The sequence below is a fragment of the Drosophila sulfurigaster genome, chromosome 3 (assembly GCF_023558435.1).
Source record: "Drosophila sulfurigaster albostrigata strain 15112-1811.04 chromosome 3, ASM2355843v2, whole genome shotgun sequence".
NCBI lineage: Eukaryota > Metazoa > Arthropoda > Insecta > Diptera > Drosophilidae > Drosophila > Drosophila sulfurigaster.
Window position 1 is genome coordinate 15,410,573 of NC_084883.1, and position 24,109 is coordinate 15,434,681.

The window sequence follows — 24,109 nt, forward strand, 5'->3', positions numbered from 1 at the left end:
TACTATTTATGTTTTGTATGTATTTTTTTTTTGTTTTTTTTTGTATTTGTTTTTCTCTCTTTTTATTTATTTTTTGGTTTGTATTCGTATTGCGATTATATTTAGCTATGAATGCATTGAGTGCACATTTAGATTCATATTTCCTTTAAGTGTATATCGAGTATTTTAAATCTGATCGTTTTGCTTTTTGCATTTTGCATGAATCAATGCCACGTAATTAATTGCCAAACACTTGGATTAAATTCACTTCATGTATTGTGCAAATTAGATAAATTCACTTCCAATTCATTTAATAATTATATTCTTGAAATCAATTATTTCTATTTATTTATTATCAATAATTAACATTAAGCAATTACAATTACGGATTATTGTGAAATCGCAATAAATTTGTAGCAAATGTTTTCAGAAAATAATTGAGAAAACAAAGTTGAAAAATTCTCAAGCTCATGTTATGTGTTTCTCGGATGGGACAGCGAAAAGATTTGGAATTGGTCTGTTGAATTCATTTGTTTTCGATGTTTTGCAACTTGCTTGTTTGAGGCGTTGAAACTGAAACCGAATAATTCATCCTATAACACTAACATTTCCATTAACAACATTTGGATTTAATATATGAAACAAGCAGAAGGCGGTGGGATCGCAGTGATCAATTAAATCCAGGATTCGATACTATTCTTTTTCTTTTTCAGCCTACGAAAAAGTAATTTTAGGTTCTCTCTGGGAAGAATATTCGTGAATGTTTTTTTTTCATGATCTTTGGTTTGGCTTCACTTTTCTTGTACTGAGCTTTCTTACTCTGTTCCTCTCTCTTTTGTTAATTTTCTGCATTAAAGTACTCCAAAAATTATTATCAGTTTATGTGGCTTGTGTTTAGATTTTGTTTTTTTTTCTTTTGGGTTTTCATTTTACTTCAACACATTTTTAGTATATAGATTTAAGTACATATATGCATGTAGTGTATATAAGTATATTTGGTGTATGTATATGTATGTATATATGGTACTTGCAAATGTGTGTGTATATATGTTTAAAGTAATTTATTTAAAGTAATTGCGTTTACATTGTAATTCTATTGAAGTTCTTCATTAATTTGACTCTAATTTAGTTTATCATTTCATTTTTTTTTTTTTTTTTGGTTTTTGGTTTCATTTTTGTTTTTAGTTTTCTTTTGTTTATCATTTATCTTTAAGTTTTAAAGTTTTTTTTTTTCAAATATTTTTTGTTGGTTTTTGAAATAAAACATCGCATTAAAAATACTTGCTTCATTTATTTATATTTCGCTTAAAACAAATCGTGTGTAGACAGTAGGCTCTCTGGTATCGGTATTACCTCTGGAGCTTCTTCAAAGACGTGTACCGTTAGTCCCCAAGTTGGGTCGGTCGATAAGCAGCATCGCTCGATAGATTCGCATTTTGTTATCGGAACTTGTAAAGCACTCGTGTGTGTGTGTGTGTATCGATATTCCGACATTTGTTATCGATCGATTGATCGGTTATTCCATAAATTGCGGTATGTGGTTTTTGGTAATCTTAACTTACGAGTATTTTTGTGTCTTTAGAAGAAGGAGGCGGGGCAATTGTAGTCGGTCAGGTTGGACCATCAGTGCTGCGCAGCGTATAGAAGTCGTAGGGTTAGACGCCTTGGGCGAGACTCTCCTTGGGCAGCGCTATGATCGACTGATCCATGCCCTGGTGCGGAATGATGAAGGGTGATGCCAGCATCTGCAGGGGCCTGCACACACACCATCAGACATGTAATTAAGGTCAAGCAATCAAATCGATAATCATTAAACGGAAAACAACAATTCTAATTACTCGGCAAAACTGGTGGCGGTGACGACGGGTTGACGGACTGCGTGCAGTGACTGCGAATTCTTGGCCCGCGCCAGCAAACTCATCACGGTGCGCTTTGTGGGATTCATTCCGGACCTCGGGACGCCCAGCAACGGCCGCTTACGTCCAAGGCCGCCACCTGTAAGAGTGTATATGAAGTTGGAGTTGAAGTTGAAGTTGAGCAACGTCTGGCCAATTAGACCATCCACAACATCGCTTCCAGCCTCACCTATGTTGATGGCCTTCACGTTGCGCAACGCGGGATGCAACAGTGCTCCGGGTGGATCAAGCAGCGTCAACGTCGACGCATTCGCATCTCCCTCGCTGCCCCCCAGCTGCAGAGCTGATGCGCTGCTCTGTGCTGTCGGCAGTCCAGACATGCCACCGCCCACTCCGACGCCCACACCTTGCGCTGGCTTCAGCAGTCCACCGATGCCGGCAGCTGTCAACTGATGCTGCAGTGCCACCGCCATGGCTGTGGTGTGAACTGAAACGGAAGCAGGCAGTTGAAATAGAAGATGTTCGACACACTGTTGCGTTAGCTATAGGTTGGGGCAATCCATCGGATAGCTACGGACAAGTGTGCTCGACTGTGAGATACCTTCCCGATAGCTATGAAGTATTGCATTCATCCATTGAATTTTATGTAAAACTATTTATATTTTGTTATTCCAAAATTCTAAAGCTAATAATTAAGCAAAAAGTTGATTTTTACATGTCTGAATAACAACTTAATAAGCTAGATACGAGTGTGCTCCACTGTGAGATACCTACTTGCTATTACCTCTTACGAGGTAGAGCGTTTATAATTGTGTGTGATACTATTTATGTTGTTTTATTATAAAGTTCTAAAGCTAATAAATAATCTAAATCACAAATTTATAGGCGAGTGTGCTCGACTGTGAGATACCTTCTTGATTGCTATAAAGTAGTGGATAAATGATCCATTGAATATATGTGAAGATATTTATAATGTTTGTTTTTTAATTCTAAAAATCAAGCAAAAAGATTAATTTATTTTATGTTAGGTTAACAACTCAAAAAGCTAGAGATGAGTGTGCTCGACTATCGCTAGTCATTTTTGTGACGAAACATTTATGCTGTGTGTGTCAAAATATTTATTTGGTTTCATTTTTGTTTTCTATCTATTTAGCTATGATTGCATGGAGCGCACATTATTTATTTATTTATGCTTTCTGTTTATTTGACGTTTGACGGCAAATTTAAAACGCTAATATAATAAACAATTAGCTAATTCAAGATGAGGATAATATATCATGCAGCTGCTGATGAGCGTGTTCGACTGTGAAATACTTGCTATTTCCTCTAGAGCGCAATTTAGAATTATGGGTAGAAATATGAATTTTATTTTATTTCTAAGATAATTGCCGTCTTAAACATAAATAATTTATCACATTATTCTTTTATTCACACTATCCAGGGTTTATATATTATATTTTGTTGTGCAAAAAATGAAAAATGTAGTAAATTATTTAATTGTCATTCTTTTGTCTAAAATTCTTGTTTCTCCTTCTAATGTTTTTGATAGTTTCTACTACTTTTCTAAAAGTTTCTGTAGAGTATTGTATTGTTTTAAGAAAGTGTGAAAACTTAAAGAATTTTTCTCGAAAAAGTACCCAAACGAAGAGTGCATTTATTTAATTTAAATTTTGAGGTAAGCACTTCTGTACATGTTATTGATCATAGTCACAGTAGCTTATCGAAAAATTTCTTTCAAAAATAATAAAAAAACAAAATAATATTCTATTTAAATTTCATGCTTTTGGCTTTTACAGTCTTCGTATTTTCTATTTGATGCCTTTAGCTTTAATGGTGTTAGAGATTCAAATGCTTAGACAGACAGACGAAGAAAACGATATTTTCTTATTGCAGTCGCATAACTTAATATGGAAATCATGCTTCCCAAAATGCATATTGCCATAAATTCATGCAAATTAAAAGCACAGTTTTCCATTGCGACAATGTGTCCGAGTTCATTTTGAATCTCATTTTTCAAGTGCAGTCGCATTGTCATTGTCATTGTGATTCAGATTCTGATTCTGATTCTCTGTCACACTCTCTTTCTCATTTGTGCTAATTGCATTAATTTTGCTGCAGCGAAATGCAGACTATGTATGTATATATAGTATACTCACGAGCAGCTGCTGTTGCAGTGGTTGTCTGTCCAGCTAGATGGTCACCACAGGCGGCAGCCGCAGCGGCGGCACTTGCTCCGCCATGTGTTTGCAATAGCTGATGGAAGTGCGCTGGCTGATGATGATGATGCTGCTGCTGCTGTTGTTGCTGCTGCTGTGGATGCTGCTGTTGCTGCTGCTGATGATGCTGATGTGGATGGTGGTGATGTTGGTGTTGGTGTTGCTGGAGCTGTGTGTCGCCGCCGCTGCTGCTGCAGGATTGACCACAGTCGAGCTTGTCCGGGGAAAGGCAATCCATGCCGCTGGTTTCGTTGTCCGATTTCTCATCGTTGGACGTGTCCATGTCGGCGAGGCCGCCGCCTAGGCCGCGAGTCGTGTTTGTCGGGCTCTGCGAGTCGTCGAGATGGCTCAGCGTGGGCGTCGATGTCAGTGCCTGCATTTCCCACATCTGCTCCTGTCGTATATCGTCATGGTAGTCCTGCAGACAGAGGCAGAAAGAGAGTGGAGTAGAGAGAGATTAACAATTTGTGCCGTAAGGCAGCTGCTGAAGGCATGTGTCATGAGATCTACAGTATGTTCTGCTTCGTCGAGCAATTAAATTTAATTCAGGCGCGTAATAAATGCGAATTTTATTGGATGTCAATTAAAAGTTGGCGAGGCCATTCGCCATTCACCAGCGTCTGCCTCGCAACTCCACAATGTATACCGAACAAATCCTTTACTCGTTCACTGACTTTGTCACTTAGCCTCGTCTCACTCTCACTTCTACTCAGCTATTCACACTCTCTCTCACTCTCGAGTTGCGTGCGCGTTGAAGCAGAGTAAAGGTGTGTGTGTGTGAGTTTATCTCTTTTACGTGTGTGTGGTTGCTTTTAATGCAATTATGGCCATGCATACACATCACATTTGGGTGTGAGAAAGTGCACACACACACACACACATACTTTTTTCATTAGACACATTAAGCAAGTTTCGCATTCAGTTCAAAGAGTCGAGTCCCCAAGGCGTATTAGTAATTTGTCGGATATCTAACTATTAATTTCATTCGATTCCATTCGTGCAGAAGGCAAAGATGTGACATCGCAACTAGAAATCACACAAGCGCACAATTTTTTTTATGACATTCCTTCACATAAATTGCACTGGCAGCTGCCATAAACAATTTTCCAGCTTACAAGGATTGGCCAACTTTATGCACACACCCCAAGGAAATTCACACACACACACACACACGCTCAGCATATTTATCTAAATTGAAACGGTTTATGTTTCAACTCGAAGCAACGTGTAGAAAATTGAAATAATTTCTATGCAAATTTTTGTGTAATCAGATCAGCAAAACTCTGGGGCGACTCTCGAAAGTGAATTTATGTTCTTGACAGTTGCGTGTCGCAGGTTTTGGTGCCTTTTTCCAGGAGGGTTCCACGATGCCAATGCCACGTTACCCACATCATATGCTTGAGCCGTCGAAGCAACCACTCGAAAACCACATGTTTCCTAAATACTTTCAAAGTTACGACAGTTGCGTCGCGGTGTGCCCCAACATTTTGGCAATAAACTAAAGCGGAGTTCTCATTTTACATTTACCTGACAGTTAGTAAACTGTGCAATAGTCAGCAGAAGCGAGGCACAGTCTGTTATCGTCAGAATAAGTTGTAATTCAATTACTTATTTAGTTGTTAAATTGCATTAGTTTTTCAACTACACGATTGTTAGAGTTTACGCAACACTCTTGATATTGAATTCAGCTCAGAAAAGTAGACTTGATAAATACATTTCCAACTACAAGTTAATTTACCAGGCAGTCATTAGTTGGTTGTGATCTTGAATTAATAGCGTTGCCAGTTTGTGAGAGGTTAGCTAAAGTAGAGAGGAGTTGTCATTTTACATTCACCTGACAGTTAGTGTCAATAGAGTGAAGTTGTGGGATTCAATTACTCATTTAGTTGTTAAAATGCATTAGTTTTTCAACTAAATGATTTTTAGAGGTTTGGCAATATTCTCTATATTAACTTTAGCTGAAAAAGGCTGACTTGATAAATACATTTCCAACTACAAGTTAATTTGATAGGCAGTCATTAGTTGGTTGTGATCTTGAATAAATAGTGTTGTCATTTTGTCAGAGGTTAGCCTAAGTAGAGTAGAGTTCTCATTTTACATTTAGTGTCAATAGCAGTCTTTTATAGTCAGAATAAGATGTAATTCAATTACTTATTTAGTTGTTAAATTGCATTAGTTTTTCAATAACACCATTGTTATTGGCTAGGCAAAACCTTTGATATTAAATTCTGTTGTTAGCAGCAGACTTAATAAATAGACTTTAAACTGCACGCTAATTTGTCAGGCAGCCAATAAAAGCTTAATGAATATTTTAAGATCTTGACTGAACAGCGTTGACAGATTTTAAGTGGCAACTATGTGCATATAAAAATTGAGTTGAGAAAAGCATACCTGCTAAAAATATATATTATTTACTTAAAATCGTCTATCAGAATCAGAAATAGTTATATTTAATGTAAAGTGACAAAATTTATGATATATTAAGTAAAGTAAAATGTATCATACACTCATTTAGAAATGAAACATTTAGAATTTAGGGATATTTAACCAATATTGATCTAAAACCGAAAAGCATATCAGATTAGTTAAAAAGTTAGTTCAATTGTTAGTGTTCTTACTTTTAGTACTCCAAACTATATACAAATATTCGTTATTTTCCATTATAAACTAAAAGTCAATGCGCCAGGCAGTTATCAACAACTTAATGCTTTGGTTTCAATCTTAACTTAACATCGTTGTCAGTTTGTCAGAGTTTAGATGGCAACACTGCTCATATTAAATTCAGTTGAGAAATGCAGACCTGATAAAGTGAAATGCTGGAATGCTGGCTTCAGCAATTATTCGAACTGAACACAATGGAAGATAAGACAAGTGTTATTTATGCTGTTGTGCAAGGCAATAATAAATAAATAAATATTATCGTGCCCGTTGAATGTGAGTGATGGAAGCCCAAGGATTGTAAACGTGCATTGAGCAGAGAGAAATAAGCGTTGGACGTATTTCCTGCTCCACTGGACACGGGTCAATGCGGTGGTCAAACGGGGGTAAAAGGGGAAAGCACTCAAGATGCACATGCGATGCAGGTGACGTTGGCCATTGTGATAGCATGCCAAGCGCCACACAATGGAGAGCAGTTACACAGCAGCAGGCGATGAGGGGGATGGGGAGTTGAAAGGGCAGCAATGGCCGCAAATTTTATGGAGTGGGTGGTAAATGTAATTACAGCACAATGCAATTTCGTCAGCGACGCGTGGAGGCATGTTGCCATGTTGGCAGCTGATGGGGGGCATGCCACAACGGAGGCAGCCGCCGCAGTGGATGCCACAAGAACACGGAAGCCGAAGTCGATAACGAGTGCCAGCCTTTCCGTGCTTGCAACTTGCAACTCGGAACTTGCAACCTGGCAACAGCTTCAAGTGTCTCTCGTTTTGGATGTCAGAGCACGGGCACAGCTGTCGACGTACCATTAAGTTTAGTGCTTCGCCAACTTTAAGATGCTTTGTGTGTGCTCTGCCAACTTTAAGTTGGCCGAAGAAGAAAAGGGGTTGCGCCCCCCGAAAAAACCAACAAAAGCCAATTGGGACAGACAAGTGGTGAAAGGGGGGAAAGCAGGGAGCAGGGGAGCAGAGGGACGGCACTTACCGGAACCAGAAACCGACGCACTTCCGCCAGGGCGTAGGCAATGCGCGCGTGTGCTTCGGCGGGCGCGGCAAAGGTCGAAATCTCCACGTGCAGGTCCTCAAAGAGATGGGCGTAACGGCTGTCGCCACTGGCTCGCAGCTCCTCCTCCTTCCGGCGGTCGCGCATCGAGCCGCGTCCCAGCACGGCCATTTTGCACATTGTGTCCTCCTGGAGACGCTTCATTGAGTTGCCCTTCGGACCAAGCAGCTTGCCCACAAAATTGAACTGCGCAGCAAAACGATAGAAGGAAAAACACAAACACAATAACTTGAGTATTATGATTAACCATGATTACCACATCTTTCACTCACTTTGGGATGATCCCGCACCGGGACCGCCACTTTAACGGACACCTTCACTGGCTTGTCTCGCGTTATATCCAGCATTTTGAGTTTCTCTGCAAGTAGAAAGCATCAATGTTCAATTCACAGTCGGTTGGGGCATTAACAGCGCATAAAATAAGTAATTAATAAACGGAATAATGGTCAATGAAATAGGGTATATATATCAGAGTTAGGTATCATTTGTTAAAGCTATTAAATGTTGATTAAATTTATAAGAAACTTAAATTAAATATAGAATTGTTAAAAGGTATGAATGAAAAATTCAAATATTTCATTACAATCATTCATTTTAGTACGTATTTATTTACAGATATCTTTTAATTTGCAATTGTATATTAATGTTTATATTTGGACTGTGTCGACGCTGAGTTGCAGTTTTAATGTAAGATCACTTTAATGTTAAAATAAATAATATAAATCAATAAAGAAAATGAAACTAGATATAGAAATATTTTCAAATATGTTTGTTCTTTATTGATATATTAATTGATATTAATTCAATTAGTTTTGGAATTAGCATTTTTATTACTATTTATCTGAATACACTCACGAAATTCTTACGACAGATGGATCCGCATATTCTTTTTATAATCATTTCTTATTTGATATCATTTTTTAATAAAATTTTTTAATATTTATGGTTGCATTGATTTAACATATTGAAGACCGATGAACAATGATAAACTAGATATAGAAATATATTTTTAAATTAAACATTTTGTTTGTTTTATTCATTAATTTAGTGTAATTAATTTAACTTATTGTATAAATTCTAAATGCATGATTATGAGATTTATTTAGAAGTTTTAACACCTTCATTCTCAACATACAAACACACATATCTAAATATTTTTAACTTATACTATATTTCGTATATATATATGTATAAATGTACATATTCCATTTCTCCACCGAATATACCCTTTCACTACCTTCTGAATATTTATTGCGATTGCCACAATGTCATTTGAGGCATCCTTGAATCCATATTGTTTCAAATGATGCGGAAATTTACAGTGAACTCGTGTGGAAAGTGGCCAGCAAATTATTGATAATAACGCAAATTGTGCAGACGAAACAGCTGTCACAATTTCACAAAATATTAATGCAACTTATTTGGTGGTAGTAGTGGTAGCATTTGAGTGACAGACAGTTATACCTATTAACTGATTAAAATGCCTCTTCACTTGGAAATACATTTTTAATATGCATGTAAATGTTATTTGCCAATGACACTTTGACAGCGAACGTAGTCGTAAATTGTAAATGTGAATATTTAACAAGATGATCTATGATAGACACAAGTTTATGCGTCAAAAAGAGTTACGAAACTGAGATTGTGTCGCCTTGACACTTGAGCAAGTTTCTTATCGCTTAATTTGACCACAAAATGTGGTAAATATCCATTTTGTGAGTAAATCTTTGTGTGACATGAGGCATAAATGTGACTTTGACAGCGTGTGCTTAACGGCTGATTATCTGACATCCTTAATCAAAGTGTCTGACGAGGAAGACGACGAGCCCTTAAAAACTTAGGTATGTGGATAATTCCTTTTGGATTCACAGTTTTGATGTTTGTAACTAATTAAGCAAAATGCTTTTGCACACAACAAACTCTGTAGGCTGTTGGCTGTATGTGAACCGAGTCCTGGACCGGAGGAAGGACAGTGGCTGGGTCGGGACTGGGGAAGGGACAAATCTGTTGACAAGCCCAAACATGAAAACATTTTTGTTTGCTCTTCAGCTCAAGTCTCGGCAAGGTAAGGCGAGGCAAGGAGGGGAAGAGAAGGGAAGCCAAGACAAGGACTCGACACACTCACACACATGACACACCGACACTCATTAGCAGGCGAAATGGCTTTCTTAACACCTTTGTCGTTGCAGCAGTCGTTGCCTCCTCTCTCCTCCTCCCTCTCTCCATCCGACTGCTGCTGGCTCGTTCCCAAGTGCGAGCCTCGCTGACTGACTGGCTGGAGCTTTGGTTGAATCTGAATGTGTCGCCATGTCAGTGGCAGTAACATACGTAAGTAGTTTGCAGTTGTCAGCAGAGTGAGTGCACTTTGCTGGCACACACACCCGTACACACACACACACACACACACATTCGTGTACTCACAGCTATTTTGGTACTGACAAATGCATAAACAGGCAAACGGTAAGTGCAAGAGCAGTTGAATATGCACCTCTTCCTTCTGCCCTGTCTGACTGTCTTTGTGTCTCTGATGGTGTGTGTCTCCTATTTGTGTTAATTGTTGCCATTGCCACATCAAAACACGCTCCATCATTTCCCCAGTGAGCGTGGTGCCTTTCATCCTTATGCCACAGAACATCCGCCTAAAGACTTTGCCCAACACCCCTCAAAACCCCTTAGACTGTCCCAAATTTACGCACATTGGCTAACAGATACAACCATAACACTCTCTCACATTGAGTTTCGCATGTATTTTGCATAATTTAATACAAAAGCATTTAGGCAACGGTGCGTATGTGTCATGCAAATTAAGCTTAAAATAATACGTATACGCAGGGTATGCATATTTGAACATTGTTTATGTTTGGGAATACATTTTGCGCTTGGCCTTGCTGATTAATTACACTCAGCACTTCATTCACTCCAAAAAGGGCTTTTCTCTTCTCATAATTAAGTTAATTAATTCGATTAATTAGACGCGTTTCTTCTGCCATTTGCAAAGTACACAACTGAAATGAAATTCATCTTTTTGTTGGAGAAAATTAAATTATCAATTTAGAAAGTAAATTAACCCTATACATTTGCAACTAATTGTATCAAATGTTCAGCAATTCCAATTGCTATTGTTTTATATCACTCATTGCTTTGCATTTATTTGTTTATTTATTTACATTGTTATTTTGCGGCCCAGAGCTAATTAATTATTTCACTTGTCACTTTTTGTAAATTATAAATTATTTATTTTAGATAAATAGCGAATGGGCCAAACAATCATGTGTGGCATAGACCATTTCTCTTCTCTCTTTAAAATTAATTAATTATAAACATAATTGGCAAGTATTTATTACATATTTTTATCATAGCAATGTTTGCTTTAGTGGCACGTTGTAATTTCCAGACAAACATTGTTTAAATCTAGCAAGGGAATATGTACAAACAATCGCTATTAATAATTAAATTTATTAAATTGTATCTATCGGCACGTAATTTACTTTGCACATCAAGTGGCATTGTGTTTCGCATATCGTAGTGGCGGAAATGTGCTTAATTAATCAATTTTAAACTGCGGCAATATGAAATATGGTAGTAGTTGCAAATTTGGTTGGTTGACATGAATTTCATTTCGTCGTGCATATTGCCATTGGGTGGCTATGTGTTCAACTAATTATGTAATTAATTTCCGCTTTATGCATTGCATATGCATTAAAAACAGTTTAATTGATTTTACCGGGCAGACATTTATTGATTTTCAACTCAACCGCACCGAAATATTATGCGAGTACAAACAATAATAATTGTAATCATTTTTCGCTCATTTTCCCAGCCACCGATGATAATAATTCCATCAGAGGGACGCAAAACGCGACTGGTCGCTAGGTTACGAAAACTTTCACGGGAATGCAAATTTTTTTGGCAGCCTAATCTGGTGTAATTTATGGGCTAAAGGCCATTAAGCTAATTAGGTATGCATTTCACAGGGCGCCATCCCGCCATCCCGGCATCCCACATTATGGGCAAACTGCTGTTCCAACTATTTTCTTGCCCCACTTTTATCAGATTGCACTAAGTGCTTTTTTATACGGGCTGCAAAAGGTGCTAAACTGTTGTTGTTCTCTTGGCATTTGTCTCTGCCAAAAACCCCCTCCTCAAAATAAAAAGGCTGAGCTGGGTTGGACTTTTGGCACGCTTGGCTAAAGTTCAAAGGTTCAAAGATAAGCACTCGATGTGAAATCAAACTTAATTTCTGCTTCCGACAATCACAACAACAACAAACGAAATATTCATGAAATATAAACGTTGTCGGTACCCGTACAAGTGGCAGACGCTACACAAGATCTGAGATTCGAGATGGAAGATGGGGGAAAGGAGCACTTCCTGAGAACTGAGGCCCCAGGACAGATGCTAAACATTTGCTCAGTCGTTGCAATTGTTTCCATTTGCGAAACATTGTTGTGCATTGCTATTCGCATTTTACTGCCATATTTTTCCATTTCTTTTGTGTTTGCTTTCGTTTGGCTTTTCCAGGTCATTTGTTTGTCCGGAAAACTCTGCTCCCAGACTCCTCCTGTGCACAGACAGAGGCCGCCTGTTGCCTGCCTGCCGCCTGCAACACGGCCCATGCCCGAGGGGCAGACACTTGTGTTAACATGAGGGTTTCTTCTCCTCCCCAAATGACCCTCGACACATACAGTTGTTCCGTTTGCCCCGTCGACCAGTTGCCCATCACTTCACTTCACCCATCACCGGGTCATCATTCAGCACCCTCTTCAGTGCAATGACGCCGTCTCGAGCATGATTTATGTGCCTTTAATAAAAGCCACACACACACACAGACACAAATACACACCTGCCTTTAAGTCCAACTTGGCCAAATACAAATACAAAATCGAAATCCAAATTCCATTTCCTAAGTAAATAAGTGCAGTGCCATAACCTTCGGGGTTGAGGTTAAAGGCAATAGATCCTTTCATGCTAATCAGACGTGGCCACTATTAATCTACTGCTCTCACAAAACTTTTGACTTATAGATTAAAGATTTATTGCACATGGATCAGCAAACCAAAAGTCACGTTTTTCAAAAGGTTTTCAGTTTCCATTTCTTAAGTTTAAAAGCTTTTACCCAAGTGACAATCGAGTTGGTTTTCCAAAAAAAGAAGAAAAATACAACTGATAAATGCGAGAGTATCAATCATTTTTAAAACTTTGTTAAAGCGTTCCATCAATATACGTTCGAAGGAGTAGTGTGTAATCGAATCCAAAGAGATATATACGCACTCGTTAAGAAGGGTAGAATATGCTGTTCACGAATCCACTTAGAATAGGATATTTTATTTTGATGAGAAAACCTTGTCGCGTGCTGTTAAGAGCGTGTTAAAGCTTTGTCGGTATTAATTCGATTTTTGTTTTCGTCCTTCCTTCCTTTCTTGCTGCTTATCTCGAAGAATAAAACCAAGCGTTAACAGAGAAAATAAAAAAGGAAACCCAAGTCAAACCAAGTACCAGAATGCCTCTGGGTCAAAGTCAAAGCATCAATGCCATGGCAATGGCCAATGGCTCATTTAATCGTTTTGCGAAAGTCTTTTGCGGGGCATCCAACCAACCAAGCATCTCTCTATCTTTGCCAGCGACTCCAGACTCCAGTCACCAGTCTTCGGGTCGGGAGACCTCGGTTTTGGTTACGGTTTAGCATTTCCATGCGAAAATACCCAAGGGACGGATTACCAAAATGCGGCTCGTTAGTCAAAAAATGTGCTGCCCAAGAGCTTACATGCCACCGACATCGACACGACGTCGTCGACGATGACGATGACGATGAGGACATCAAACATTCAAACAACAGTTGCCCTCTCGTTGCGAATGTATCCTTTGCTCTCGCTCCTTTCTTCGAATGCTGAAACATTGTTATTTTAAACTTTTCCAGACTCGTTTCGTGTACAAAAAGTCGAACACCCTCCCAAAAAAACAGAAAACACGAAAACCAAAACAAAAACACCCTTTTGTGTGTCTTTTGAATTCTATATGTTTTTGCTATGTTATGTTCGGTTCGGTTTGGTTTGGTTTTGTTATGTTATGTTCTGCTCAGCTCTGTTCTGTTCTGGCGGATTTATGTAGATGCTTAGATACTTTTTTGTTGTATCTATGCCAGACTAGAATCGCAGGAATCGTTGGAGCTTCAAAGCGAATGCGATTTACCAGGGCTTTAAAGCCAGATCCCTAATGAGCTCAAATGAAAGGAAAAGACGACAAATAGTTTTGTTTTTCAACGGTTATCACCGCATGACGTAATCCTCTTGTGTGCTTATGATTAAATTTCTGCGAATGTGTGAGTGTGCGAGTATGTTTGGTTCTCGATATCGGTAACAGCCAGAACGACGACGACGACGACGATGGAGACGACAGTTTTTACGACGGCAGGATGCCCGTCGCTTTATGTCCTTCCTTAACTTTTGCGCAAACAAGTCCAAGTCGAAAAGGTAGCTGGAAAAAGAGGAAGAAGGCGAAGGAAAAACCTCGCTGCGAAAAATTCACATCTCGCCAGCTTCGCTTGACGTTTGCTTAGCTCAGCACAGCTTCAGCTTCCACAACACGGCCAAGCGTGTGGTTATCGCTGGCAAAAAGCGGAATGGGAACTCTCAAGCGGAATACTTCTGCTTCTGCTGGCATGGGGCCCTCTAAATACCCCCAAGTTAGTGGCAAGCGTCGAGTCCGCACACAAAATACACAAACTCAGCCGCAAGTTTATTTTACTCTGTTTGAATTTCTTTTCAGCCCCGACGACGACGTTGGTGGTGAATATTTTGATTGTTCTTCGTGGCTGGGGGGAAGTTGCTTTTTGGCTACAATTGAGATACCAGTAACAGAGTTTCATTCAAATACTTTCAGTACACATGCGACTGTGCTCTAATATTTCTAAAGAGTTCACATACAATTAAGTCTTTAATCGTGCTTTAAATCTGTCAGTTTTTATCAACAATTTGTTGAATTAATTTAAGCATAATTTATGACATTTCATTTTATTCTCGTTTTTATACTTGTCATCACATGCAGCAGCGATTTATTAAGAATTTCTAAATTAAATCAAAGCTTGTATGTCATCGCTGTACAACTTAGAGGGGATGGGCGCACACAACACAAATTGCAAGAGACTTGACTCGACTTATAAAAAAAAAGTTTTATTTTGATTGCATACCTGAACTTTTAAGAGCACGTTCCTCCTGTGAGCTTAAGCTGGATTTGGGTTCCATTTTATGCTTAAATTTCAGCAACTGCAAGCAAAGAAGGTGAATAATCAATGTAAGTACATAATAATAGTTTACTTGGGAATTTCCAAGTTTTTTTCTACTTCTTCATCTTCTTACACTCCCCCACAATGTGGCTGGAGTTTGTATAAATAGCTTACTGCAAAGATTCACTTATTTTTTTCTTCATTTTGTAGAGAACATTTTATGATAATACTTGTGGATGAAGTAGAAGTAAACCAACATTATGGCAAAGGAACCTTTATGCATTTTTATACCCACTACTCATAGGGCGAAAGGGTATTATAAATTTGTGACGACAGGAAACGTATGTAACTGGCAGAAGGAGGCATCTGCGACCCTATAAAGCGTATACATTCTTGATCAGCGTCAACAGCCGAGACGATATAGCCATATAGCCATGTCTGTGCCTCTGTGATGCACATCTAAATCTCAAAGATTATAAGATATTGAGATATAATTTATTCTCGACAGCACTTGTTATGTTTACAGATTGGTACAGACAATAATATTATTATTATAATGGAATAGGCCATTACTATTCCTAAAAATTTGGTTGCGATCGGATAAAAATTGTATAAGTTATATAAGAAATATTTTGTATGGGCAAAAACGCCTACTTACTAGGGATATTAGTTGCTTTGGCTGACAATTTGGTATATTTTACACTCTATATTATAGCTTTGAATGTAGTTTGGTATATAGTACTACATTAAAAATATTTCATAGAGTGCAAAATATACCAGATTACATTTAGCATCTGGTATATTTTGAGCAATTTCGCGGAATATTTTTAGGTATTATATTATAAGTATAATTTCGCACTGTTTTGCTTTTATTCAAAATGGGCAGCGGGTATCTAACAGTCGAGCTCACTCGACTGCAGCTTTCCTACTTTCTTTTTTTTAAGGAATTCTCTATTCCTAGTTAAAGTTGTTGCCTTGCTTTTGGTTCTCGTTCGAGAGAAATCTTTAAAACAAATAAATTTCAATGAGCCGTTTAATAAAACAATTCATGTCGAGTGGCGTGTTCAATGCTTTGTAAACAATGTTGTCAGTGTTGGCCATTATTGTGTTACACAGACTCTCTGGCTCCCCGTGGTTGCCCAAAAATATTTGTGCCCCCTCTTTTTTCAGCGAGTGTGTGAAGTATCAGTTTTCATCGTTGGCAAATACTGAAAGAGCAATTTAAGGGCGACATTCAGCCATAAGCACATGTTGTTAAATGCTTGGCTAACACACTAAAAGATATTTATGAGCAAATAGTCCAATTTTAATTGCTTCTTAGTATTATTTCTGTTTGCAAATATTGTGTTAAAATGATAAATTATAATATTCAATTTACATTTGATAAATAAATATATTTGAATTGCTTCTTAATATTATTTCTCTTTAATTTAATCTGAAATGATAAATTAAATTATAATATTTACATTAGAGAAATCAATACATTTTGTATATTTGCATTCTCAGTGTATTTAAAGCTGTGCTGAACTTAAATATTTTGTGTTGCCGGTTCTCTTTCAAGTGAAATCTTTAAATAATCTGTTGTTAAATACTTAGCTAACACAGTAAAATATGTGTATAAGCTCATAAGCAAATAGTCTAATTTGAATCGTATTTGTTTGCAAATTTGAGCTGGTATTTCAAATCAAACCAATCTTCATGCAATTGATTTTTGAATGAATTCTAAATACAGAGCAATTAAAGTTAAGCTAAGGTTTGTATTTGGTTTGATACACTTTAAAATATATTAATAAGCTGTTGAGCAAATACTATGATTCTAAATGCATCTTGGTATTGAATTTTTTTGCAAATTTGTATTAAAATGACAATTATAATATGCTATTTACATTTCAGCAATTAATATAGTTTTAAATCAATCTAATCTTGATGTAATTGATTTTATCTGCAAACTTCTTTTGACCCCAATTGGTTTTCTAGCTGTTCCTTGGGCTTGATGCAATGCTAGATAATTATCGGCACGCCCCATTAATTTCTAGAGTACGGCAATATGAGCAATCATATTATAGATAATATCATTTTCGACGCCATCAACCTGTGCGTCATGCCGCCTAATTGCCTTTTATGATGACGCGAAACATTTGTTTCGTCACCCAACGCGACCTCTCCCTAAAGGTTTGAGCTATTAAAGTTGAGGCCAACTACCTGAAAAATCGACGAAAGGATAAGCGAATGGGCGACAGAGATGGAAACACAGAGACAGAGGCAGCGAGTTCTTAAAATTAATGATGGCGCGGTACTGACAATCTCTCGCAATGTTGTTTGTCATTGTTGGGTTTTTGCTTTTGTTCTCTCCTCGCCGCTCTCTCTGCGCTCCGCTCTGCTTTCCCGCTTTCCGTCTGCCAAAACACTGGATGGCTCTGAGTTTGACGGATTTGTGCGCATTTTCAGATTAATGCTGCGATTATTGTTTACTGTTGGCACTGTGTACTATGGTGCGTATACGTTATTTATTTGTTTACTCTCAACTTTTGCCATGTTTGATGAGGCAAAAGTTGTAACAACTTTGTGTGTGTTCTTAATCAAATATGATTGTCAATCAAACATGAAACGTTTGTCTTTTAATGCCAATATTGATTGAGTCAAATTGCAAAAGTACCGCAAAAAAGAAAGAAGTTCAAGTTCGTTGATTGCGCAAATATATGAGAATGTAAATTAACTTACTGACTTCAGAAAGTAAATTAATATTGTAAAGCACGTAACATACATATTTGTTTGGTCTAGTATATAAATAATATACTACTAGTATAGTATAGTAAAGTACAGTATATTTAATTACTATTCTTGTCAGTGCAGTTTTTCTGTGCCCACTGTGCAAGCTGCAAAGACGACAGTCGCAGGAGCGCCGCCGTCTTTTATATGCAAAATTTAACCCAGAATATAGTCCTGTGTTCGTTCGCCGGTTCGGTGGGTTAGTGGGTCGGTTGGTCGACTGTGTGGATGGTCGGTCGGTCGGTGGGTTCAGCTGCTGCTGCTTTTGCTTCTGCTGCTGCTCTGCTTCTGCCTCTTCTTGCACTCTCGGTCGTCACTTTGTATAGCTTCGCACGCACGATTTAAGGATAACGAGGATGGAATGCAGGAAGCGAGGCAAATATTTACACAGTTGGATGATTTAGATAAAGAAGACATGAACATGAACCATAAAACGAAGAAGCCGAAGCAACGAAGCACCGTGTACAGGAGATAGGGACAGAGCGGGGAGAAGGACGAGGATGAGAATTCGATGGCAACGGAAGGGGAAAATAAGCCCGAGACATTATAAAAGTGGGTTGGCATTATAAGGGATAAAGAAATTTGAATACAATGAAGAGGATTTAGGAAAGCCGTGATTGCCGAGCGGCACTTCTCGGTTCTGCCAGAAACAGAAACAGCAACAGAAACAGAAACAGGGGCTGAGGCTGCGTTTGATGCTGTGACTGCGGCTAGCCAGCAACAGGAAAACAACAACAAAGACAACAACAACAACGACAACAACAACAACGACAACCACAACAATAACAGCAATAACAATAAGCGACATTTACACGAAATTGTTGTTATCCAAATTAATGCAACTATCGTGTTATCAATTATAATTGCCGCCGTTCACGCCACTTGCAAATGAGGTAACTCAGCATTAATGATAATGAGAATAACGATAATAACTGCGAGAGAAGCTGCCAATTTTTGGAGGGATAGCATTCAAATGAAGTTCCAAAGCATTTCCATGGCATTTCCTCGGGTGAGTTAATCGCCAGAACAACGTATAAATTTCGCATAAAATGCACGTTTTAGCTTTTGCTTTAAAGTGCTGCCAGCACACACACACACACACATACACACATAGAGAGAACTAGTTCTGGAAAAACTCGTATGCAAAACAGCGAACATGGATAATTTATTCAAGCCAACATTGCAGCGCGATGAGAAGGAGGAGGCACAAGGGGGCGTGTCCGTGGATTCGGCAACAACACAAATGGAAATGCAAATGCAGACGCTGATGGAGTATATATACATATACAAATGTAGATGTATATGTGGATGCATAGAGATGCCAGCATGTTGGAGAACACACACCTGGGTCAACCAGGTGGAGAGTCCTGTAGCTCCTAACATAGTTCTGGATGTAGTTCTAGTTGTGTAGGTGAAAAAGAGGCCCACTCGAATTTCGTGTGTCGTGTGAAATGCACTGGAAGCTGAGGGCTCAAAGAGATGCCGCACGTGCCGCTGGCAAAATGCACACAAACACACAAAGAGGCAGACAGACGGACAGACAGACAGACAGACAGACGGACGGACAGTCAGGTGCAACATACAGATGGGAATATGCTGAGCATGGGGAATGAGAATAACATATGAGAATTTCGTCAGCTTCACACAGCATTTAAATTATTTGTGTTTGTGTCAACATTTGGAATTCCATAAATTTCAGTCAGTCAATGCATAGGAAATAGCATCAGGGTTTGTATTCTGCTGCACAAATGCCCAACGCAGCGTCAAAATGTCCTCCTCTATCCTCTATCCTCTCTCCTATTACCCATTGCGATCTATTCAACTGTTTGGTATATTTGCTTATTTGCTCATCTGTTTGTGCATATGAGTGCAAAATTGAAATATATATTTTGTGTATGTAGTAGAGAGAGTAGAGTATATGCAATTCCCACTCTGATTTGCATTCATTCCATTCCATCTCCACCACAATTAGTTGTTGCCTGACTCCACCTCCTCCTCCTCTTGCTTTTCTATACTATAGCTTGTGTTTCTACAGCGTTGTTTTTGTTTTTATTTCCTCGAGATGCAACTGAAATTCCTGACCGGAAATTGTTTCACAAACGCTAACCAATTAATTTGGAAAAACAAGTAAAATATGCCATAAACTCAAAGGTACAACTAGCAGATGCTCTGTAAAATTTGATATTTGATAAAGTATTCTTAATAACATTAAGGTTTTTTCTCATTATTATCTGATAATTATTAAATCGCATAAAAGATTGACTTAGTTATGAGACTAAATAAATCAAGAGGGAAGAAGAAATAATAATAGACTTATTTACCATAAATTCTAAAGTTAAAATAGACTTCCCTTATAAAATGCTCAAAGATTTTCAATGCGTTGATTATGCAGATGCAGATACTCTCTAAAACAATAAAATTTTATAAAGGATAATCAAACAATTATATGTTTATTTAGATAGTTAAATAGACAAATCCGAAAAACAATAGAATTATTTACAATAAATTCTATAGTTATAAATTGCTATCTACACTGCTCTTTTCTTTATTCATTTCCAATAAATACAGGGTGTTTAATGGGAAATGCCAAGAACACAAAAAGGAAAACACAATGCGAAGCGAGAAATGCAAAATAAATTGAAAACATGCCAATTCTTTTTTTTTTTGCATCGAAGAAACTTTAGAATAGTTCGTTAATAAATATTTCGAGCACTTTTTGTGCCAATTGCAAAAATTGCTGAGATGGATCTGCAAATAAACGAATGATGGAAATTTTTTATGAAATCGTTGAATAAATAGAAATTTAAATGTATTTAAAATGAAACTTGTAAGCCTGTGCTTGGCTGTTGTTTTTTTTTTTTTATTTGGCAGTAGGTGTAACCACTTTAAGGCTGTAGAATGTCGCAAAGTTTTGCGGTTAGTTGCCTCAAATGAAGCACAAAAATAGTTGAGTGGCCTCTCAACCTTTTTGGGGCATCGAAATCCGACCTCTGCCCATAATCACATACATACTCTTACATTTATGTAAGTGTGTGTGTGTGTGGTTGTGTGTGTTGATAATAAAGTAATGCACAATACATATAGAAATAGCCACACACAAAGCAAAAGTTTTGCCTTTATTGTCCGCAAATGTGGTTGCACCGTGTTGGCCACAAAAAAAGGCCCCTTTGAGCCGAATACATTATAAACGAATATATATGGGCGAATTTATTCATGATTTTGCCAAATTCAGTTCTGAGCATTTTTAAAGCATCTCGCTCTCAAGCTAAAAGCCTCTATTAAGTCAAATTAAAGTGTAGTTTACGATGCAATTGAGGGGCCAAATTAGGGGACATCAATAAGCATAAGCATTTTTGCTCATAATTTATCTAAATTAGTTTTATTTTTGTCAAGCCTCAGCTGAGATCAGTAAACAAATGGCAAGCCACTTTCACACCCACGCCCACATCATCATTCCTCTCCCACTCCCACTCTCCCTCTTCAGCTTCCCTTTGCCGTTTGTGTTTGCCTCCCCCCTCGGCTGTCGGCAATGAGATTGAGATAAATCAGAAGCAATTACAAACATCCATTCTCGTTTACAGCGCCCACGGGGAGTCTGTCCAAATAGGTGGCTATGTGAGCACCTACAATATATATATGTATACTTATATATATAGCACACATATCTGTGTATTATATGCATATAGGAGGATGTGGACATTCAATGGGCCATCGGCTATCTGCATTTTGCGGTGGTTAAGTAAATAATTAAGGCGATTTCCCAGCAGTAATTAAGTTGTTACACTTCCAGTCTCGTTCGGTATATTTCATTTAATCTGTAATTCAAATTGATGACCTGAAGTCGAAAAGTGTATGCGTGTGTGTGTAATAACAATGTACTTCTGGATATTTAATGCATATAAATGAAAGTGTACAACAAGCAAATCTAGGCTAATGAGACAACACTCGTTCTGCAATGTAAATATACCCGATTGCCGACTATTAAAGGCAAAGCCAATAAGCAAACCAAACGCCGGGGACAGAACAGAATGGATTGCCAGAAGCAGTTGGCAGCTGGCAGCTGGCTTCTCAGACATGCAAGTTTTGTTTTTGAGAAATGGTCACTGGGGGATTGGCGTGGGCTCCTTTTTCGGAATCCCAAAGGATGCAAATACTTGCCTACTTAATAATACGCATAAATAACTAAAAAAGGCAAATTAATCTGGAAGGGCAGCGGCAAAAATAACTGGAATAGCTTAGCAATAATAAGGGATATGTATTAACTGAACCTGTCCATTAAGGCTGGAAAACTTTATGCATAAAATAGCAGTTATATTATTCTATATAATGTCCATTAATAGAACTTTCTAAACTCGCTTTGTTATCATGATAAAAATGCGATTGAATTTACTTTTGCAAAGCAATGACTTTGGTATTTTCCGTAGTTAATTTATTCAACTACAAAAAGTTTTGTATGCGTAACTTACCAGATTAAATATTATTTATGCGTTTGATTTCAAATATGCAAAAGTTGTTCTTGTAGCGCAGTTAAAGTAATCCGCTTGAAATGCTGCTTTAATTGTGTAACATTTATCTCAATTTTTGCGCGACTCACTTTAATTTTCACTTTGCTGTTGCGTTGCGTCGCGTTGACAAATGCCTGGAAGTGCTTATTTAATGCTTTATTCATTCGCTGCAAACATTTGCACATCCACCAAATTCATCAGGGCTGATTAAAGATGCATGGCCCCCCAAGGGCTGTGGGGTTGGGTTGGGTTGGGGGTGGTGAGTCGATTGTTGTTGTTGGTTGTCGGTTGTCGTTGGAGTGGGTTCGTTTTTGGTTTGGCTTGACTTCTGCTTCCGCTTGTGTTTCTGCTTCTGCTTGGGTGTTGTGGGCGTGCCCGAGGTGCGAAGACTTTGCTCGCTTTTAATTTAAGTCTGTCTGACAAAAAACAACAACAAAGACAACACTGCAGATATATCCCGCGGGCCTCAGATAATGTCATCCGATTGGGGAACCGCACGAGAGCAAAGCGCGCGCCGCGACGACATCAACGACAATAACAACAACAACAGCAACAACAACAGCAAACAGCTGTAGTAATAGCGACTGCTGTGTCCCAACTGTTTGGCTAAGTACTCCGCAGACGGCGCCACACGGCACCCACAACAACAACAACAAAAACAAGAAGAAGAAGAGGACAACCGTCAGCGACAACTTTCACTGCCTGGCAGTTAAGCCCGAGAAAGTAGTCTGGTCCAGGACATAGGCTCCCCTCAAGAGAGAGTGAGTGGAAGAGCGAGAGCCAGAGAGAGCTCGGGTGGGCGGAAAGGGCTGCGGCAATGTGTTCCTAGCACTTGACACAAGATAAACAATTTGTCTCTGCGACGCGTCGAAATGGGCAGCTTGGCGCCAAACACCTGAACAGCACAGAACAGCACAGTACGACACAGAACTGAAGTGAACCGAACCGAACCGCTTACGAACCGAACTGAATGAATGCAATAGCAACTACAATAGCGCCACAGCGTTCCCAGTTACCGAGCACATCTCATCTGATGATTTTCACGACCGTTTTACCGTTTGGTGAACCGTTCCGTCGAGAGACCAGCGCGCAACTGAATCTGAAGTCTTGCATGGCCCAAAACAAAAACCTATCTGAGGCTGTGGATGCTGACGACGAGTCTGCGCATTCCATCGCAGGAATCTCTTGCTATTATACTGGGAACAGTTGCGTACAGTTTCCGTTATGCTTTAAAATCCACTTTCAACTCGACAAGAAGTCAACCGAGATAACACTAATAATACCAACAATAATAATCAAGCTGAATATGAGCTGCGGATTAAATGGCTTAAGGGGTTTAAGTGGAAACGTAACGGTATTCACTTAACCCCCCAGTTGGCCAGAGTTGTCACCTCGTAAGAAATAAACGCACACAATAATTAGCACTATAATTTGAGACGTTACAAAAAGTGATTCCCTGACGCAACTTGTGCAAATGCTGCTAATGCTGTAAAATGGCAAAACTTTTCGTGCTGGAAAGTTAAATGACGATTATCGTTAATTCCTGTGCAAATGTCTGAAATTGGAGACGAAAACGGAGGGCAAAGTGTAATCAACTACAAACTGGGGGGTTGTCAAAATACTTCAGCTGCAGTTCCCTTATCCTTGATGATATTATATGTATAGTATTTCCAAAGGAACGCAACAAGCTTGTTTACAATTGATAACTGACACTTAATACACGATATTAATATACAAAATTAATACCATAGTAGTATATACCATATAAACTTTTTATTAATTTGATATACATTCATTTAAATGATTCGAAAGCCTCAGTAGTCAGTACTTTCTTTACTGTAT

General features: G+C 38.4%; 1 protein-coding gene across 1 annotated transcript; it reads right to left on the bottom strand.

Moving 5' to 3' along the window:
• LOC133840210 (RNA-binding protein asd-2) lies at positions 1–23,349 on the bottom strand. The gene is made up of 8 exons (XM_062271910.1): positions 22,229–23,349; positions 14,958–15,033; positions 8,044–8,129; positions 7,694–7,957; positions 3,992–4,469; positions 2,065–2,322; positions 1,818–1,974; positions 1–1,734 (listed from the first exon to the last, which is right to left on the bottom strand). The coding sequence occupies exons 2-8, from the start codon at positions 15,010–15,012 to the stop codon at positions 1,635–1,637; spliced, it is 1,398 nt and encodes a 465-aa protein (XP_062127894.1). The 5' UTR covers positions 15,013–15,033; positions 22,229–23,349; the 3' UTR covers positions 1–1,634.
• Between the last annotated feature and the right edge of the window lie 760 nt (positions 23,350–24,109).

Coding starts and splice junctions, on each gene's coding strand:
- LOC133840210 (XM_062271910.1), bottom strand. CDS start 15,012: ATGGAACCCAAATCCAGCTTAAGCTCACAGGAGGAACGTGCTCTTAAA. Junction 1,975..2,064: donor CGTGAAGGCCATCAACATAG/GTGAGGCTGGAA, acceptor ACACTCTTACAG/GTGGCGGCCTTGGACGTAAG. Junction 1,735..1,817: donor ACCGCCACCAGTTTTGCCGA/GTAATTAGAATT, acceptor GTGTGTGTGCAG/GCCCCTGCAGATGCTGGCAT.